Source organism: Gadus macrocephalus, chromosome 15, assembly GCF_031168955.1.
Source record: "Gadus macrocephalus chromosome 15, ASM3116895v1".
NCBI lineage: Eukaryota > Metazoa > Chordata > Actinopteri > Gadiformes > Gadidae > Gadus > Gadus macrocephalus.
This window is the reverse complement of record NC_082396.1, coordinates 12999403-13013802: the sequence shown is the minus strand read 5'-3', so window position 1 is coordinate 13013802 and position 14400 is coordinate 12999403. Positions and strand designations below refer to the sequence as shown.

The following is a 14400-nucleotide window of genomic DNA, read 5'->3' as shown; positions in this document are numbered from 1 at the left end:
CTGTACGGGAGTATTTTAGTCATCACGTTTGAATAATGCCATGGTTTGAAAAGACCAAGAAAAACAGTGATGCTAAATGTTTGCCCAGAGCCTTTCCAACAAGGACTCTAACCTCTCATGCAGGTCTGGTGTTGACCAGATCGGATGCCAGGACTAGCGTTGGAGCTTGTGCTACATTGGCATCACAAGACAGGGCACCGCCAACACGCCAACCAAGTGTGCAGTTAAATCATAAAATAAATGTGGTGGTGGTAGACACGTGCTCCACCATGTTAACAGAGGGCAGAGGAGAGACGTGTGTGCGCGACCCCAGTGCACACGCACACACAGCTGGATTTCACATCAGACTCGGCCTGAATTACCCAAACTGTGAAAAACAAACCCCAGACACTATGTGTGTGTGTGTGTGTGTGTGTGTGTGTGTGTGTGTGTGTGTGTGTGTGTGTGTGTGTGTGTGTGTGTGTGTGTGTGTGTGTGTGTGGAGGAGCTTCCTCCTTCCCATAATCACGTAGCTTCACAATTTGCTCGGGTCCCTCCCTCTAATTACCTTTAAGGCCATGTGTCCATGTATGTTTATGTGTCTGACGAGGAGTCTGTGTGTGTGTTCACGTGTGTGTCCCTCTGTCTGTTCTTCATGTGTCTTCACAGCCCTCCTTTGGTGATATAAATACCAGTAGGCAACAAAACCTCTTTCCCTGGCAGCCGTAATGGCTGGAGCGTTCCAAAAATTTGCTAGCCACATTAAACTGGTTTACTGGCTCAAAATGACCTGGTGCAGGAAAAAATGACCGGTTACCTGACCAGTGACTCAGAGGGACAACCTTGCTTGGCCTAGTCAGTGACTGACTAGGCCAAAATGCCCACCAATGGTCAGTTTGAACGTGGATTTAAATACTTCCAAACACACATGATGATGGGCACAAAGTGTGATGTAGGGGTACGGTCCACATGAAGTGGCTTATCCGTGAACAGGGGAAGCGTCAGCGTCAATGCTAGGGTTGGGTTATTCGAGCCCCTTGCTAGGAAGGATGCTGTCCCGGGACATGCTAGCTTGTTTGTGAAAAGCTGCCTCCGCCATTCAACAATGGAAATCTACTGCTTTGTCCCTGATCACTCGAGGGAACATAGGGAGTAAGGCAAGGTCATTTTGGGTTCACGAGACACAGCTACAACGTGATAATATTCCAACAAAACAGATTTACTCAGTAACTTGGACTGAGATTGGTTCTGCTTTGAGAAGTTAGCAATAGCAGCTTGGAGCAACATGAAGAAGAATAAATAAATGCACATTAGTGATGCCGTTTTAAAGTGAATCAACATGCCACAAATACAATGAAGGCTACATCCTAAGTGTTGTTCAAGTGTCATTAGTTTAAAATGTGCCATCCTGTCCATGTGCCCACAGTTCTGCTTTGATTTGGCCTCCTAGAGTCTGTGAAGTCTGAATAGATATTCAGGAACAAATGCAGAGAGAGAAAATAAGTAATTTTGCAAAAGGCACAGAGAGTAATGTTTGGGACCATCAAATGTGGAAGAGAGAGGTAGTGGTAAATGTCTGAGAGACCGAATCCATAATCTTTTGGTTTGTCATGGGAAAATGTGCGTGATTTCCAACGTCAACTATAGCATGTGTTGGGCACATGGCAACCCAACCAAACCCAATTGTTTCTGTGTGTATGCATGTGTATGTATGTTTGTGTATGTGTGTAGAACACTCCTTGTTTAACTGGGTCAAAGGCACATTCTGACCATCTGTCCAAGAGCGCTCACATTTGGTTTCACATTCTTGCCCTGTGCAGTCGCCTCCCTCAACACACACACACACACACACACCAACACGCATGTGTTCAACACAAACACAGACACACACACACACGTGTGCAACTCATACACACAGAGACACAGACACACAGACACGCATGTGCGCAGCACACACACACACACTCAAAGACACACGCGTTTGCACTTAGCCATACAAATGACCGGCTTGTGTCAGGCATTAGTCGGGGCAGAACAGCCAGTGCGCGCTCACAGGCCCATCTAAACTGTGCACCGCAACAGGGAGCTTCCCAGCAAGTGGTGGAAACAACAGTCCCTTGTGTCTGGTGACAAGATAAACTTAGCAGCCGTTGATGGAAAGCGGCTAGCAGTGGTGCATATAGGCACTCTTCAGTGATCCCCCCCAACACACAGCCTATGGGATGGCAGTGACGGATAAGTTGCTGGTTGTACTCAGAACGGAAAGACAGGTTAATTTGGAAAAACCCTACAGATTTTGGAAACGTCTAGACTATTCAATTCAATTCAATTCAAATTACTTTATTTTTCCGTTAGGAACTTCAGATGTGGAGGAGCAGCAGGGTGTGTCCATACCCAACAGTACATACAATAAACAAAAGAAAAACACGCACACACTCGCAAACATACACCATCAGCCCTGCAGAAAATAAAAATAAAAATCCTTGCCCAAGCCTAATAAATAAATAGTATTATTACCTCCATAGTGGAGGATGAATAAATAAATCGTATGGATGCCGGGACAAAACTTGACAGGGCTCTGTTTGTCCTTACTGTAGGGGCTCTGTATCTGCGGCCTGAGGGTAAGAGGGAACACTGGCTGTGTAGAGTGTGTGTGATGTCAAGGGTGATTTGTGTTGATTTCTGCTTAGTCCTTTTGTTGTATATATTGATGAGGGATTCCTGCTGTTGTCCAATTATTTTGCTGCTCAGTTTGATGATTCTGTTTAGTGGGTTCCTATGGATGTTGGACAGTGCTCCGAACCAGGAGGTGATGTTAAAGGTGATTATGGATTCAATGAAACATCTGTAGAATGCTGTCAGAACGGATTGGTGGACCTGGAGTTTGCGGAGTTTACGAAGGAAAAAGAGACGTTGCTGGCACTTGGAGTGGATGATATCAGTATTTGTTTTGAAGTTGAGTTTGTGATCGATTGTTGTCCCAAGGTATCTGTATGTGTCAACCCTCTCTATCGGCTGGTTGTTAACAGTCAGAGTGGGGAAGGTGGAGGGGGCCTTACGGAAGTCTATAATTAGTTCTTTTGTTTTGGTGATGTTGAGGTCAAGGCAGTTCCGCCTGCACCAGTCTAAAAAGGTGGCCAGCTCGGACTCTAACTGATCTAATGAGTTGGTGGAGTCCATGATGACAGTGTCGTCAGAATACTTGATGTATGTGATGTCTGGGTTTGTGCTTCTGCAGTCGTTGGTGTAGAGTGTGTAAAGAACTGGTGAGATGACAGAGCCCTGTGGAGCACCTGTAGAGATCCTTCTGGATGAGCTAAGGTGGCCGTTAACTCTCACTCTCTGGTGTCTGTCTGTCAGGAATGAGAGGACCCAGAGTGTGAGGTGGGGATTGACATCCATCTGACTAAGTTTTTGTCCCATTAGATGGGGTTGCACAGTGTTAAAGGCACTTGAGAAGTCTATGAACACCAGCCGCAGAAATGACTTGGGCTTCTCAAGGTGGGTGTAAGCTCTGTGCAGCAGCGTTAGTGTGGCGTCGTCTACCCCTCTGTGACGTTTGTACGCAAACTGAAGCGGGTCAGCATACTTACTGACCTCTGCCTGTAATTGTGTGAGAATTAGCCTCTCAAAGCCTTTCATGACCAGGGATGTTAAGGCCACAGGTCGATAGTCATTATCACAGGTTGGTTTACTCTTTTTGGGCACAGGGCATATGATGACTACATTCTTCATGTGCCTTGCTGCCATAAAGTTTCAAATCAATGTGGATACAATTTTAATTTAGGATACAATTTAAGATTATTAACTCTTAAATTATTATTAACTGTTACTCCATCCCTCATCCACCCATCCATCCATCAGACCGGTAGTAAAGTGAGTCTCACCTGGGAGAAGGATGGCCAAGGGTCCACACAGACACTGCAGGACATCCAGGTAGGCCCCCCTGGTCACCACGCAGCAGTTCTGTCTGATGGGGGCAAGGAAAGATCCACAAACTCATTCATCAAACCACATTTCATATTGTATCAATGCATGTTATATACCATCTGTATTGTTTTGGAGTTAGACGACCAACTTTTAATAGCAGCGCGTTACCGAGAGCCCAGGAGACTGAAGCAGACCATCTGGCTGGGAACCACAATGATCAGAGCCCAGACCCCCCTCCCGCCTCCCACCGCTTCAACGTCAGACTTTTGGAGAAGCTGTTGTTAATCTCTCACCGCAAAGGTTTGAGCTGGTTCATTGTTGTTCTTTTTTTTTTACCGTTTTTTACCGTTTACCGGATTGGCTGTGTGAAATCAAAACAACAAGGCTTCTCCAACAGTTGCGTTTTGATTACACTGGCTGCTTTCAGAAACCAGAGGACTTGAGCCATAAACTGCGAACTGAAATGGCGTTATTGGTGCGTGCATACAATGTATATTTGTGATTATTTACAGACGATGCAATGGTCTGTGACTGCCTTTCTCCAAGAAATAATATCATCGTGCCCTTCTCATGCCCTTCTTGAATACCTTGATAGCATGACGCAGACAACACAGATTGTCCCATGTATAGAGGTCCTCAGTAAAGCACCAGTGCAGGACCTCCAAGCATGAGCAGAGGTTCCTCCACCAACCAAGCTCTTGGTATGATGGATTACCATAATTAGAAATGTCATAGATACACAGGAAAAACTTTTCTCGTTCTTTCAAATGTTTGTGTGTGTGTCCACGCAATGTATTTATGGCTATTAAAAAGACGGTACCAGAGTAGACCGTTCGCTGAGCCCAATGAAGTAAAGTTAGTCTTCTCAATGCCCTTCTAGCAAATGTCTGCAGTTGTGATCAGAGGACAAAGACCACAACGAAACAAACAGGAGTAGCTGCCGCTTCTGAGCCACATTAATGGGAGGTGGCTTCAGACATGACATGAATGGATGCGTGCCCGGCCCCAAGGCTGAGATCTCAGATCGGATAATATGGGTGGGAGGCTGATTATATTTATCTGTGTGCATTTTGTTTGTAATGAATCCTACTGTAATAAACGTATTGAGGTTAGAGACACATGAGATGCCTGCAGCTTTTTGGCTGTTTCATATTTGACTCATGGGACACACACACACACACACACACACACACACACACACACACACACACACACACACACACACACACACACACACACACACACACACACACACACACACACACACACACGCAGAACAAAAGCATGACTGACTGCTTGTCGATGATGTTCCATTTGCAATGTTTAAACATTTAGGTTGCCAGTGATTCACAATCCTGCCAAACACTTACATAAACGAGATACAAGGGCAACTATACACGTATACGTTATACCATACACTATATAACGTGTGGCCACGTGCTCAAAGGATGGGTGTACAGCAGTGTATTTGTGTTTATGTGCCGACAAGAGTGTGTGACATAATTTTAGGTTTCAGCGTGTCTCAATAAACACATGTATCGGTCTATTTTCCCTGCCTCTTTTATCTGTGCGTACGGGGGGTGGCGAGGCCGACTGTGTGTGGGCACGGGGCAGTATGTGTGTGTAGATTATTTATATACGATATTATTTATATGCGTTCACTGTGCGCGACCGCAGCGCGGTGAAATCCCACAGGTTTGTGTGTGTGAGAACAAGAGGAACAGTGTGTGGGGCTGACATCAGCGTTTTCATCACCCGCTTTATTAATAACACACACGGACAAATGTACACCTTGCCCGTTAGCCCCCATGCATGCATGAGCCCCCCCCCCCCACACACACACACACAGGTGAAGACAGATTGATTTAGGGTCAGACATAAACCATTTCAACCTGTTTGTGGGTTTCTGTGTGTGTGTTTCTGCATTTGAGTGCATATAACTGTGTGGCATAAAAAAAGGAAAACAGCAACGATAAGTCAGGAATCATCAGATCCCTATCCAAACAATGAATCTTCATTTGGGGAGGGAGGGCAATAATGGGTCAGGACTCGCTCCATATGTGGGAGGGAGGGAGGGAGGGAGGGAGGGAGGGAGGGGGGAGATCCAGCAGGTCAGGACTCACCTCATGTGGGGGAGGGAGGGAGTGAGGGGGCTCTAAGGGGTCAGGACTCACCCCACGTGGGGAAGGGAGGGAGTGAGGGGGCTCTAAGGGGTCAGTACCGTGGCCACAAGTAGCCGGTGGTGAGCAATGCAGGTGGGCGGGCGGCCGGCCCCCCTCCCACCCACCCACCCACCCACCCACCACCGCTGGCCCGTCACGAGCAGGAAGGGCCAGCTTGAAACAGAACAGAACACCGCGGCCCGCGAGCTCCAGCTCTGACTCACAGCAGAGGAACAATGCATTCCAGAGCCCTGGAAGGCGGCCGCTCCAAATGAGTGGCCCAAATCTCTTTCCTTGATTTACTTTTTTTTGTATAAAAAGTAGAGGGGGAGGGGGTGGGGGGGGGTATGGTTTCTTTGTCTCCCGCCCCCTGTTGACTCGCTATGTCCTCAGAGCTGGAACGCTGTGACGGAGGCTGTCACCGCACTCTGTAATCAGTGGTCCCGCTCGGCCGACCAGGAATCCACCTGGTCATCTTATTAAAAGGCTCACCGGTGTAGCGCTGCGCGGCCACGGGGCCGGGGGGGTCAACTCTGTGGTTCTGCTTTGTCTAGTCGCAGCGGAACGGCTACAGGACCGGGCAGAGGAGCCCCAGGTAAGCGATGGGAAGGCGGCAGCGCCACCCACCGGGACGTACGGGGGGGGAGCCGGCTCACATCCTGTTACAAATGCCTCAGTGAACGTGGTGTTGTCGGCCAGGCGCTATAATAGAATAACATTCTCTTTCCGGGAATAACCGATTATTTTCAGAGTATAATATCTTGAGGGGGATTTCCACCAGCGATTTTCATTATGAAAGGAATCTGTTGAGGCAATACAAAGTGGCATATTGCATATAGATGGATCAAGATAGCCCTTGACAAGGATGGCAACAACACAAAAAGTGTTTCAGTGAGCAGTTTACAGGGCAATCTTTTACGGGTGAAGAGACAAAACAGCAATTCATCCTGCCTGCAGCATCTGCGATGGGAGGGGACATAGGAGTCAACACGAGGGGCACAAACGTCTCCTCATATCCCGGACAGCGTCTCCTGTGGCTGACCAAGCGAAAGGCTGGGGCCAGAGAGTGACCCCTACTGTGTGCGTTTGTGTGTGGGGCAGTGTTGTTCGTTTTATTCTTGGGTGGTGGTCGTGTACAGATAGAGGAGGGGGGCTAGGTGTATCAGCTCAATCTACGCTACATCTTCATGAGATTTTGGAGAGGGGGGGGGGGGGGGTACAGACAGACGTTCCCTTTGAGATGGAAGGACGGGAATCCAACATGAAAGGGACTGAGGGATGACGGGACAAGGCAACCATTCTTCCACAGAAGGTCTTGGATGAGAGGGAAGAATGCTTATCTAACGCACACACGGACATCTCACTCGTGCGTGATTGTGGGTGTGTGTCTAGGCTTACCTTGAGGCCAGCCACATGCGCTGGCGGAGGGTGTGGCCGATACCGCTTCCTGTTTGCAGCGGTCGGTGTGCCTCTGCTTGGTAAGAGTGCAACAGGAAGAGCACCTGCAGAGGAACAACACACACAAAGATCGTCACTAAATCACCAAGGATCACTGCCTTAAATAACCGAACAATACATCAAGTCCAATGTCTAACAAAGTGCTAGACCACCACAATGGGGAGCATGTCTGAGTGAGGTTAGCAGCTGGGTCATCATTCAGCCTTGTTGATGTGGCAGTGTGAGAGCCCGCTCCAGCGCCAGCCAGCAGCAGGTGGAGCAGCGGTTGGCTGGGAACATTTAGAGGCAGGGACACGGGCAAGCAGGCTGACTGGCTGCTGTCTGGTGTGTGTGTACGTGTGTGTGTGTGTGTATGTGTGTATTCTGAGTCTAACTAAGTATACTCTTTAAGCCCGGGGCCACGGCCGCAGGCCAGCAGGAAGCCATTCATTACGCCGTACGGGGAAGGCACGGTGGGGGAAAACCAGCCAGACCACGCAGCACCAACCCTGGCCACCGAGGTCTGGACACAGCCCTACCCCCCCCCCCCCCCCCCCCCCCCATGCAGCCTCCAGGCTTAGGCAACACCCGCTAGCTCGCATAAAACAACATGCAGCCCTGCCACCCTCCCCTGGGTGCTCCAGGGGCTGGGAAGTCCCTGTCGGAGGCTCAGCTGGCCCAGGCAGGCCGCTCACGGGGGATGCAGGAGTATTTATAGAGCTCCAGGAGCTACGCCCCTGTGTGGGAGGCCGGGAGGAGACAGCACTCCAGAGAGCCGAAGGTGAGGCCCGGAGGGGCCGGGTCTCCTAAAGGCCTCGTTTTGTTTCTGTAATAGTAGAACACTTAAGCTGTGTTCCCATGGCGAAAAGATCCTCCGGGTTTGATCCAGACATGTGGCTTGATGATCGGTGCAGGTGTAGGTGGCCCTGTTTCTGTCCACGTGTACCAGAATCTGTGTTCAATTGTTCTGTTGTTCACTTGCTCTGCTTACATTCCAAGTTTGAAGACAAAATAAGCTCTGAACTATGCGGAGGATTCATTCATGCCTCCAGCCAATGCATACAAGACAATAAAGGAAGAACTCAAAACGGAAATGCTTGCAGTTTGTCCTTCAAAACAGAACTCAGTTAAACGGGCAGAAAGCAACCCTGTTGATCATGAGGCCTTGGCACATGACGGCAGCAACGATTGCAACGCAGAATCACAACCATGTGTGTGTGTGTGTGTGTGTGTGTGTGTGTGTGTGTGTGTGTGTGTAGACGTGTATACGTGTGTCGAGCGCTGCTCCGTATGAGCATGGTAAAAATAGTGGTGGTGGAAGCGCGGGACACTCAGACTCTGTTATCAACCCGGCCTGCCAGTCCGCCCACTGCCACCACCACGCCGCCGACCACACGCGCACGCAGACGCGGCCGCGTGCAGGAGCACACCAGCAGTCATTCAGGCCGAGCGAACACAACGGTGCATACGTAGACAGACGCACACCCGGACAATAATATGTAGATGCGTATACAAACACTTGAACAAGACCCACACAGGGCTTAAACACATTGACAAATATGATCGCCCTTGAATGCAAAACACAACCATATTAACACAAATAGGTACACATTTGCATACAGACCCGTGCACAGTACCAGACAATTGTACACGTACACACACTCATTCGCTTGCGCGTGCGCACACACACACACAACAGACACACACACAGTGAAAATGTAAATTATATATAAAAGAAACACAATTTCATTGCTTGGTCTAGTAAAAACACACATAAGTCCGCAGTCACATAAAGCCCAGAGCTAGGCTGGGCAGCGTGTGGACCTTCAGAGGAACAGCCCAATTAGGCTAAAAAGGATCCCAGTAAAGACCAGGGTAAATAAACACAAACGACCCTGTATATATAGTCAAACACACAAAAATAATACACACTCCAGACAGAAAGATAAACTATCTCATTTACGGGACGTGACAAGCCGTCAATTTAGTGGCGATTGTGGCTCTGAGCTGCGGGCCCCTTTGGTTCCGTTAGTTATTTTCATTATGTGCCGAGGAGGATGTGTATGATATATATATATATATATATATATGTATAAATACAGTAATTTGTAGTACCCCTAGTACATTACATACTCCCAGAAACTTAAATAAATATTCTTATCATTACAATTAGTTGAAAGTATGTCTGTTGGTTTTGATGTCAATCACACAGCAGGTGTCAATCACACAGCAGGTTTCAAAGTACGACATCTGATCAACAAAAAGATTCCAATATGTGAATAACCTACAAACTAATGAAGGTTAATTCAGTCCTCTCATGTTTGGCAAGGCCATATTGATGACTGTTACCTCCAAGGAAGAGTTGACTTGAAGTGTTTTCTGAGGGATTTCTGGTGTCCTTACATATATATTTTTTAGTTTATCCCTGGGATATTCTGACAAATGTAACCAAACCTTCTACCTGTGGTTCACAGGTGCAAATATGCATTAAAAAGCTTTGTTATTTATATTTTTAGGTCATAAAAAAAAAGAATTAATATACCAAATTGAAGTTTGAATACCGACTTAACAAACGAATATTCAGGCTCAGCACCAATACAAATATATATTCATGTGTGTTTGTTTATAATTGTGACCTTCTATAGACAACTGTGCCAACGTGAAATGACCCACACTGGCTTCAACGTTTATTGGCTCCATCCCGACATTTGTACAACATTCTATAAGGGAATGTTGCCGTCCATTGCGGAGCTCTGGTCGTTAAAGCAGCGCTGGAGTACCCCAATGCACATTTCTCTTCTGAGGCAGACCTTGAAATGACCGTGGGAGTGCAAGGTTGAATAACATTCAAAACGATCACACCTCCAAGCTAATAGTAGCAAACAGAACCACCGGCGTGTGTTAATAGGAGTCACGCAGGGACCAGACCTATGTTCTACAGAAGGAAACGGAGAAAAGCTTCACTTTATGGTCAACCGCAGATATCGGCTATATTCTGCCTTACCCCCTATTTAAAGTAACCTTTTGCAACTTCCACAACAAACCACACTGTTAAAAGACATGCAATCAAGGATGTAAAAAAGCATACTTTGCCAAGTCTTCTGTGCACCATCAGGAGTTTGTGCCGCTTCAATATCGAGTGTGTGGGAAAGTCCTGAATGCTGGTGGCAAGAGTGGATCTGGGGCAAGGATATTGTATTTTTAAACGCAGTGTTCCTCTGAAGGAAAACAGGACAGACTGTTCTTGAAAGGAGCCCTATTTTCAGTTGTTCAGTTATTCATAATGCTCATTTCTTACCCAACCATCAAGGCCTGTAGGGAATGTTATTTCTTGAACTATTTGGCACAAATTACAGATTGTCACCACTAATGTTAACTGGCATTAAGACGATGAATGCGGGATATTGATTGTTCATTGATACTTAATGGCAGCATGTGAAACATGCCCAAAACTCAAACAGAATACCGTTGGCCAACAAACTCCACGTCTAAGTAAGAGCAAAGCTCAAATGAAGTAAAGAGCTTGCTGCTGGTGTAGATAAAGCCACTGCAAGGCTCTCGATGGTATCTCCTCCACTGAGCCGTGCTAAATTATATGTGGCGTTGCCAGCATTTCCGGATGGCCTGGGAACCTCCCAGATTCAGCCCTAATCTCTGATCTCCCTTCCAGCAAGAAATCCAATATGGGCTTTAAAAAAAAAAAAGTTAAATAAAAACAACAGTTAACCCTTAACAAGGGTTTCCTAAATAAAGCAGGAAACTTTCAGACTGGGATTTGATTGCTGTCAGGTAGCCTATTTATAAATAAATTACCTCAATTTATTATGATTTACTTCACTCTTGGATGTATAGATGAATGCATATCTAGATCGATATAGCTAAAGGGAACAGGAGAGCAGAATTTTAAGGAGAGACAGCGAGACAACCACTTTCAGAAATTCTGGGTAAAGAGTACTTTCACTGGAAATCTGAAAGTCCAACTCCAGTATCTGATCCAAGGTGATGTCAGGTCCTGGCCGGGCCAGCTGGGTTGCCAGGCCAACGCATTCCTGGGTTGGTTCGACTCTAGAGAGCAGTTGTGAAAGCGCCCGGCCCGACCACTGAACACATCCAGTGGATGCTGCATCAGCAGCACCAAGGAAAAGAAGCGCATTGTTCCAACCTTGTGTGAAAAGGGTCCAGCTCCCACATGGGGATAAGAGAGAAAGGTCAAATGAAAGCACAAGAAGCCAACCCAGCTCCGAACAGAGAGAGTGGCTTAGGCCATGTTGTGGAAATAGACCAGGGCTTCCATCCAACCGGCCGCATGGCCCCGCACAGATCACCCAGGGGTCGCAGGTTCCTCGCGTGAAGATGGGGCGGGCGTCGCGTCCAGTTAGCGTCGGCCCCCCCGCTGGGCTCGTTAGGGCCTGCTTCGGGCGCTTGTGTCGACAGAGGGGTTCTTTGAGGGAGGACAGGGCCCGGGCTCCTTGGGGCCAGGGTCGAGGGCAGGTATGCTATCACACAGGAAGATCTGCCGATCAAAGGCTGCCGATGCACGGCAGCCGAGCGCCAACGAGCCGATAGCGCCCTGCTCGACAGGTGCAGAGCAAAGCAGCGATGGTGCACGCCCATGTGACGCACGCACACCCAAAAATCACAGACACACACACACACATCTTGGCGTGCTGTTGGGTGGATGCACCATAGCATTATAGCTTGACGGAGCGCTGGAAATTCATACTCTCCGGCGTGTCTGTGGTGGAGTACTGCTTCAGATTTATTACTCGACTTCCTTATAGTTATTTACACATAATTACAGTCACTCCACGAGGACCACACTAAGGATCTAATCAAAAAGCTAATAATAGAAGCAACGGAAAAAAAACAAGGATGGGTCATACGCACGTGGATGCCAAGTGCCAACTCATGCGCAAACACACACACACACACACAGACACACAAGGCAGAGCATACATTAGCCACTTAAGTCCTGCCCGTCGGCTGAACACACTGTCCAAATCATTACAGCATAAACAGACTTTATAGGGTGACTAAACACATGTAGACACACCCTTGCATCCAGCCAACTCAAATAAAAGGACGCCGTCTTACTCACATCTTAGCAACAACAAGTTCACATGCAGGCAGGTCTTCTGTCAGGAGCAATAACCGATTTTATCCTGATTACATCCAGTTGCAGACCTCCATATTATATTATATGTATGAATTATAAACATGTATGATTGTGTACCAGTTCTTATAACTACTACTACTAATTTAACGCAGATTTTGTTCTCAGCCTCACATGCAAGGCACCGTAGTTAAAAAGCATCAGCTAAATTACCAAATGCAAATACAACTTTCTACTCCAAAATCACAACAAACCGCACAATGGCAGCTTTATTGTCCGGTTTCTTAATTTGACAGAGCAACTACCAATGTTGTCGGGATGGATTTGTACAGTCATGCCACCCGACCACAGAGTCCGTCCGGCTGACCTGGGGGCTCCTGCTGGCCCTCACCACCCCCCCCCCCCCCCCCCCCCCCCACGGTCTCCAAAGCACCTTGCGGTGGACAGCCAACACCGTACCAACTGTGAGCGCCTGCTAGTGTTACCGCGTAACTCAGGCCTCATTAACAGCCTGCTGATGGACGAGTATGCAGGATTTGAGATGGTTAGCGGCATTCGGCCTGACAAAGGAAATACTGAGACTAGAATCGGGAGACAAAAGATTGAGGCCAGCCAAAGAGATAAATCCTTCCACCAACAACCAAACAATTGATTCATATCAATATTTTATAAGCGATAGTTAGGGCCTGATAAGACACCAATGCACATGAGGTTATTTACTACAAATCCCTCAATAGACTGCTGACTGGGGCTGGAACTGATCCAAGTCAAATTCAAAGAAAGCCCCCATTCATGCCCAACCACATTGATACTGTTTGACTTAATCTCTGTATCTCCTTTACATGTAAAAGCGTATCATCATCCTGGCAAATTGGTTTCAGATTTCAGAAAATGTAGAGTTACAGTTGTATGGTTCACACTGTGTTGTTAAACGTGGTGCACCAGAGCTAAATCAAATAAGTAAGAGCATCAGAGCTAATATAACCAAGCAGGCTGAACTCGTCTCTCTCCACAGCCAATGCATGACATGCTAAATACCTTCCTGAGCGGGGCATTCAGGTATGTCAAGTATTTCAAAAGGGTCTTTGACCAAACTGGTACCAGATTGGTTGCAATGCATTGACTTCATGTGAGTAAATCCTTTTTGTGTCTAGGTTTAAGACTGGAGAATTTCTGCATCAAGGTGAATTATGGAAGACACTAAAATGACAGTGGAAAAGGGAAGCTGCCACTGCAACACAGCTCTCCAACAAGTGTCTAGAGTGTGTGTCTGTGTGATACTAGATTAATGGAAATGTGTGCTCTGCTCTTGAACGGAAAGAAAACAAGGAAATGAAATGGTTGAGAAAGGATTGCAGAAGCAAATCCTTTGCTCGATCCCAAACATGTGTGTGGGAACACCCTTTCTTCTACCTCATCCATCATGCCACATGAGAACACTTCACTCTTTTAGCTGCCACGGGGAAATACATCTTCAGTCTCCAAACACGAGAGAGAAAGAGATTTGGGGGAGAGCAAGAGGGACTATGGGAAGAACAAATGTGAAAAAAGTTGGATATTTTGTTATAATAAAAGAGGAAAACTGAGAAGAAAACAGAAACGGAAATAGGGTGTCGAATATAATGCAATAAAGAAAGGAAGGAAAAGGGAGGCAGAAGAGTCAACGGGGGGTGAGACGGGGCAGGAGGTTAGGTATAGGAGAGGGGAAGGAGGGGGAGGTTCCATCCAAGGTGGCCACCAGACGAGGGAAGCAAACGAAAGACATGAAACAGTCATACA

At 47.2% G+C, this 14400-nt stretch overlaps 1 protein-coding gene across 1 annotated transcript in view; it reads right to left on the bottom strand.

Annotated features, from left to right (window-relative positions):
• Positions 1–14400, bottom strand: part of thada (THADA armadillo repeat containing) — a 68411-nt gene that overhangs the window by 17667 nt on the left and 36344 nt on the right. The window contains exons 30-31 of the mRNA XM_060073798.1: positions 7470–7573; positions 3867–3949 (exon numbers count right to left, since the gene is read on the bottom strand). Coding sequence (XP_059929781.1) covers positions 3867–3949; positions 7470–7573 — 187 coding nt within the window. The remainder of the gene's footprint in view (positions 1–3866; positions 3950–7469; positions 7574–14400) is intronic.